We start from the raw sequence: 6,000 nt of genomic DNA on the forward strand, positions 1-6,000 counted from the left end.
AATGGACACAAGCTGCTGCTGCAGCTGCCGTTCTGGCTGCTGCAGCTGCCGTCCTGGCTGCTGCGGCGGTCGCGCTTGCTGCTGCTGCCACTGCTGCTGCTGCTGCTGCTGCTGCTGCTGCTGCAGAGCGAGATTGAGGAGGCCGCTCGTTTGGCGAACGCTCACGGGTTTATTTCCGAGCTGCCAGAAGGATACGAAACTGCTGCTGGGGCGGGGGGGCTGCTGCTGTCGGGGGGGCAGCGGCAGCGAATTGCAATTGCCCGCGCGCTGCTGCGGCAGCCGCAGCTTTTAATTCTCGACGAAGCCACTTCGGCCTTGGACGCGGAGAGCGAGCGGCAGGTGCAGCGCACGCTGGACTCGCTGCTGCGCAGCAGCAGCAGCAGCAGCAGCAGCAGCAGCAGCAGCAGCAGCAGCAGCGGGAGCGGGAGGAGAAGCACGATTCTGATTGCCCACAGGCTCTCCACTGTCAGAAATGCTGATAAGATTATTGTGCTGCAGCAAAGCGGCAGCAGAGGCAGCAAAGTTGTTGAAGTCGGAACTCACCAGCAACTCATGCAAATCCCCAACGGAGTCTACAGAGGACTTGTCCTCGCTTCCCAAGAAGAAGACTCCCAAAGCCCCGCATAAATGCATGCGTCCATGCATGCATGCATGCATGCATGCATGCATGCATGCATGCATGCACGCATGCATGCATGCAGCGCATGCAGCGCATGCATGCATGCAGCGCATGCAGCGCATGCATGCATGCAGCGCATGCATGCATGCAGCGCATGCAGTGCATGCAGTGCATGCAAAAAGGTGCTGCGCGCATGCAGCGCATGCATAATGCGCGCGGGAGGCCCATGGGGGGCCCCTGGGGGGCCCCTGGGGGGGCCCTGGAGGGCCCCTGGGAGGGCCCCTGGGGGACCTCTGGGGGGCCCCTAGGGGGCCCCTGGGGGCCTCCAGCTGGTGTGTGTGCTGTGGGTTATGTGGGGGGGCATAGAGTGTTATTTTGCTGCTGTTTTCTGCAAAGAGAAGTTTAGGGGATAAAAAAGCCCTTATGTGTTTTGTGAAAGTTCTGCAAAGTCCCGGAAAAGGAATTTAAATGTTTTAAGGGACTAATTGGAATTAAAATTGCCTAAGGGGGGCCCCCACGTGAAAGGCCAAAAGGCCTGTGGGGCCCCACAGCAAGAGCATGCAGGGCCAAAGTGTCTGTGCACTTTGCTGCAGCATGCTGCAGCAGTCTGCTGCTGCTGCTGCAGCTTCAGCCCCGGCTTTGCTGCTGCAGTTTATAATCAAAATGCTTCTGCTGCTCTTTTATTAGCTGCTGCCGTCTCGGCCCCACAGCAGGCTCGGCAGCTAGCTGCGAAGTACACGCAGCGCCCGAGGCCGCCCTGCTGCAGCAACCTGCTGCTGCTGCTGCTGCTGCTGCTGCTGCTGCTGCTGCTGCTGCTGCTGCTGCTGGCTGAGCCCCATGGGCTCTTTTGAGGTCCACCGGCGGGCTCTGAAAGGGAGCCAGTGGACCAATGGTCCATTTTTGTTTCCACTCTTCCTGCAGCAGCGCAGCAGAAAGAGCAGCAGGTGCTTTTGCATGCGCTGGAGCTTTTAAATGAAGAACAGGCAGCAAATGAAGAAGCAAATGAAGAAGCAAATAAAGAAGCAAATAAAGAAACAAATGAAGAAACAAATGAAGAAACAAATGAACAAAATGAGACATTTAGAGGCACAAAGACACAAAGAAGCCCCAAATGAGGCATTAGGCAGACACAAGCAGCGGGCAGCAGCAGCAGCAGCAGCAGCTGCTGCTGCTGTTGCTGCTGCTGCTGCCGAAGTGAAGACACAGACAGTTGCCGAAGTCCCTATAAAAGAGGCACTTGAAGGAGCAGCAGCAGCCAGCAGCAAGCAGCAGCAAGCAGCAGCAAAAGGACACGGGCTATTTGCTGCTTTGCAGCTGCTGTTTAGAGCCTTCCCGCTGCTGCGCTTTGCTGCTGCAGCAGCAGCAGCGGTGCAGCAGCAAACTAGCTGCCCCCCAAACGCTGCAGCGCGGGCGGCTTCTCCGCTGCTGCTGCAGTTATTGGGGCTACTGCTGGTGCTAGTGCTGCTGCTGATACTGCTGTTGCTAGTGTTGCTGCTGATGCTGCTGGTGCTAGTGCTGCTAGTGCTGCTGCTGTTAGTGCTGCTGCTGCTAGTGCTGCTGCTGCTAGTGCTGCTAGTGCTGCTGCTTTTGATTTCCTGCAGAGTATTCTCCGGAATTACTGCACCCCTAGACCCCCATACGACTGCATAGAGCCCTAGTCTTTGCTTGATTGTGCTGCTGCTGCTGCTGCTGCTGCTGCTGCTGCTGCTGCTGTGAAGTTATGTATTGAAAAGAGCCCCGAGGGGCCCCACAGTGAGGTGTCTGTACACCCCAGCAGTCCGCCCCCAGCCGCGCCAAGGGGCCCCCCAAAGCTGCTGTGGGGCCCCAGCGCATTAATAAGTTTTTAAATGCCCAGGAAGATTCAGCAAAAGGGCAAAGACTGGGGGCTGCTGCTGCTGGTGGCGCTGCTGCAGCTGCTGCAGCAGCTGCAGCAGCTGCTGCTGCTGCAGCGTGGCCTGGTACACTCGTTGCTGTGACTGCTAAAACCTTTGTGCCGTGCTGTTTGGCCCTGGGGTGCAGCAGCAGCAGCGGCAGCAGCAGCGGCAGCCACAGCAGCAGCAGCAGCAGCAGGTGTGAGGCCGTACTGAGGTGTATGTACACCCAAACCAACTGCAGCAGAGGCCGCCTCCTGTGCTGCTTCGCACAGGGCTAAAAGCAGGTTTTAAAGGGACCCTACTAGTGTCTCTTGCCATAAAATGCTGCTGCTGCTGCTGCTGCTGCTGCTGCTGCTGCTGCTGGTGTCATTCATAACAGTGCCGTTTTAGCTGCTGCTGCTGTTCCTAAAGCGCTGCTCCTGCTGCTGCTCTCGAGACTTTGCTGCTGCTGCTGCTACTGCTCTCAAGGCACTGCCGCTGCTGCTGCTCTTAATGCGTCGCCGCTCTTGCTGCTCTTAAGGCGTTGCTGCTGCTGCTGCTCTTAAGGCGTTGCTGCTGCAGCTGCTCTTAAGGCGTTGCTGCTGCTGCTGCTCTTAAGGGATTGCTGCTGCTGCTTCGCGAGAATCCGCGACAGCCCAGCTTACTGCGGGCGCGTCGCCATGCTGAAAAGATACATCCGAAGACTTGGAGGTGTGCTGCTGCTGCTGCTGCTGCAGCTGCTGCTGCTGCTGCTGCTGCTGCTGCTGTGTGGTGCGCGCAGTCCAGCTCGCTTCGCCGTCCGGTTCCGTGCCGCTGCCTTCTGCTGCTGCTGTTATTGTTGATGCTGCTGCTGCTGCTGCTGCTGCTGCCACTTTCGCTGCTGCTGGATCTCCTTGGTGCTGCAGCAGAGGTGGCTGTGTTGCTGCAGGGCAGCCAGAGAGGAGGCTTTTGATTGCTTCGGCAGCAGCAAACTTTGGGTCCCTGTCTGCGCGCAGCTGCTGCAGCAGCAGCTGCTGCTGCTGCAGCAGCAGTTTCTGCCGTTGCTGGGGATCCAGAGAGGCCGCCCCAGGAGGAAACTTGTGGGTTTCCAAAGCACTTTGACGAGGGAGTCCCTCCTGTGCTGCTCCTGCTGCAGCAGCAGCAGCAGCAGCTGCTGCTGCTGCAGCAGAACCCAGCCCGTCGCCGCTCTCCCCACTGTAGTTCTGTGTCTGCAGCTGTTCGTGCTGCCTCTGCAGCTGCTGCAGCTGCTCCAGCAGCTGCTGCTGCAGCTGGGTTGTGTCCCCTAGGCTGTGGGCTTGGCGAAGTGCTGCTGATGCAGCTGCGAGGTCAACAAGGGGCTGCTGCTGCTGCTGCTGCAGCTGCTGCAGCTGCTGGGGGAGCTGCTGAAGGTGCGGCATTGTTGCCTCAAGTGGTTTGCTGCTGCTGCTGCCCTCCCTTGTGCCCGCCTCCACGTGGGCCACTTGAGGACCGCTGCTGCTGCTGCTGCTGCTGCTGCTGCTGCTGCTGCTGTGACCAGTGGTCTGGTCCTTCTCAAGCAGCCGCGAGGGCTGCGGAGACATTCGGCTGCAGGGGGGGGCCCCTGCTGCTGCTTCTCTTGCTGCTGCTTCTTGGGGATTGTCTCCTTGTCCCGTTTCAAAGCCGAGGCTGCGCAGTGCAGCCAAGGTCCCAGGGCCTCTTGCTGCTGCTGCTGCTGCTGCTGCTGCTGCTGCTGCCGCTGGGGTTGGCGGGGCTGCTGACTTTGTTGCAGCAGCAGCTGCTGCAGCAGCCTGCTGCTGCAGCCAGGCGTTGCCTCCCAAGGACTCTTTTGCTGCGGCGACATGCTCGTTCTTGTCTTCGCCTTCTGCTGCTGCAGCTGCAGCGAGAGGCACCCCACTTCCAGCAGCAGCAGCAGCAGCAGCAGCAGCAACGGGAGACTTGTTGCGGGGAGGAGTTGCTGCTGTTGAAGAGGGAGAGTCCGCAGGCGTTTGCTGCAGTGCAGCACTGGAAGGGGAAAGCTGGGGGCCCCCCGCCCACCTGCGCAGCTGCTGCTGCTGCTTGGGTTTGCTGCTGCTGCTGGCTGCGGGGGCGCCCGAGAGCGGCGACTCCTGCTGCTGCTGCTGCTGCTGCTGCTGCTGCTTGTGCTGCAGCGAGTGGAAGAAAGCCAAAGAAGTCGAAGACACATCCAGGGCTTGAGCAAAAAGAGATGTGGGGTCCCGCGATTCCTTAATTGCTGCTCTAAAGGCTTCATCCAGGTCATCTTCTGCTGCCTCGGAGTTCTCTCCGGACTCCGATCCATTTGCTGCTGCTGCTGCTGCTGCTGCTGCTGCTGCTGCTGCAGGTTTGGGTTCGGCTGCGGCGTCGACTGCCGCTGCCTCCGCCGCAGGGCAGCGGCCCTGCCGCTGCTGCTGCTGCTGCTGCTGCTGCTGCTGCAGCTGCCGGCGCAGAGAAGCAGCAGCAGGAGCTGCCCGCGACGCAGCTGAGTCCTCCTGGGCAGCGAGGGTGCACCTGAGGGCCGCAACAGCAGCGGCGAATTCCGCAGCAGCAACGGCGGAACAGGGTGCGGCAGCAGCAGCAGCTGCTGCTGCTGCTGCAGTGGCAGCAGCAGCAGCTGCGTCGGAGGCCTTGGCGTCCTCGACGGCGCTGCTGCTGGTGCTGCGCTGTTTGTGTCGCAGCAGCTGCTGGTGCTTGTCGTGGGCGAGGAGGGCGGCGGGGTTTTCGGCCTTGACGGTGGCAGCAGCAGCAGCAGCAGCAGCAGCAGCAGCAGCAGCAGCAGGCCAGCCGTGGGGCTGCTGCGGGAGAGCGGCGCCGCAGGAAAGGGCCCCCGGCTGCTTCTGCGGGTCGTAGGGGGGCCCCCTGGGCGTGAGGAGCGCGAGGGGGGCCCCCGCGGCGGCGGGCGCAGCTGGCGCAGCAGCAGCAGCAGCAGCAGCAGCAGCAGCAGCAGCAGCAGGAAGCCTGTGCTTCTTGTCCTCGTAGGCCTTGGGCTGCCGCCGCAGGACCTGCTGCAGCAGCTCGCTGCGCGGCAGCTGCGCCGTGGAGCCACTTGCTGCGCTGTGCAGCAGCAGCCGCAGCTGCGCCTCCTTGTGGGAGTCGATCCCAGCTTCTCCAGCAGCAAGTGCTGCTTCCGTGGCCCCCGCCAGCAGCCGCTCTGCATGCGCTGCAGCAGCAGCAGCAGCAGCAGCAGCAGCGTGCGGCTCGCGGCCGTCTTCGCCGCGCAGCCGGCTCTTGCGCTCGAAGCCCAGCCGCACGTTTATCGCCAAGGCCTTCGCAGTGTGGTACCCATAAGTTGCCACTTTGAATCTTTTCTTTATTTGTCTTCTTTCTTCATAAAAAGACCCAATCCAACTCTTTTGAGTCCTGTCAAAGTAAACTCCTTTCATCGGACGCATCTCCTCGCTCAGCTCCTCGCAACCGCCTTCTCCGGGGACCCGGGGGGCCCCCAGGGGGCCCCCGGGGGCCCCGGGGGCCCCGGGGGCCCCCCCGGGGGCCCCGGGGGCCCCCCCGGGGGCCCCGGGGGCCCCGGGGGGCCCGGGGGGAGCGGGGGGGCCCAGG

General features: G+C 61.7%; 1 protein-coding gene across 1 annotated transcript; it reads right to left on the reverse strand.

The window, feature by feature from the left end:
- Positions 1–3,086: 3,086 nt before the first annotated feature.
- ENH_00046520 (Transcription factor with AP2 domain(S), related) lies at positions 3,087–5,837 on the reverse strand (the record flags this gene model as incomplete). Its single annotated transcript, XM_013581025.1, has 1 exon — positions 3,087–5,837. One exon carries the CDS (start codon positions 5,835–5,837, stop codon positions 3,087–3,089), a length of 2,751 nt encoding a protein of 916 aa, XP_013436479.1.
- Between the last annotated feature and the right edge of the window lie 163 nt (positions 5,838–6,000).

The sequence above is a fragment of the Eimeria necatrix genome, genomic scaffold (assembly GCF_000499385.1).
Source record: "Eimeria necatrix Houghton genomic scaffold, Enh_scaff355, whole genome shotgun sequence".
Lineage (NCBI taxonomy): Eukaryota > Apicomplexa > Conoidasida > Eucoccidiorida > Eimeriidae > Eimeria > Eimeria necatrix.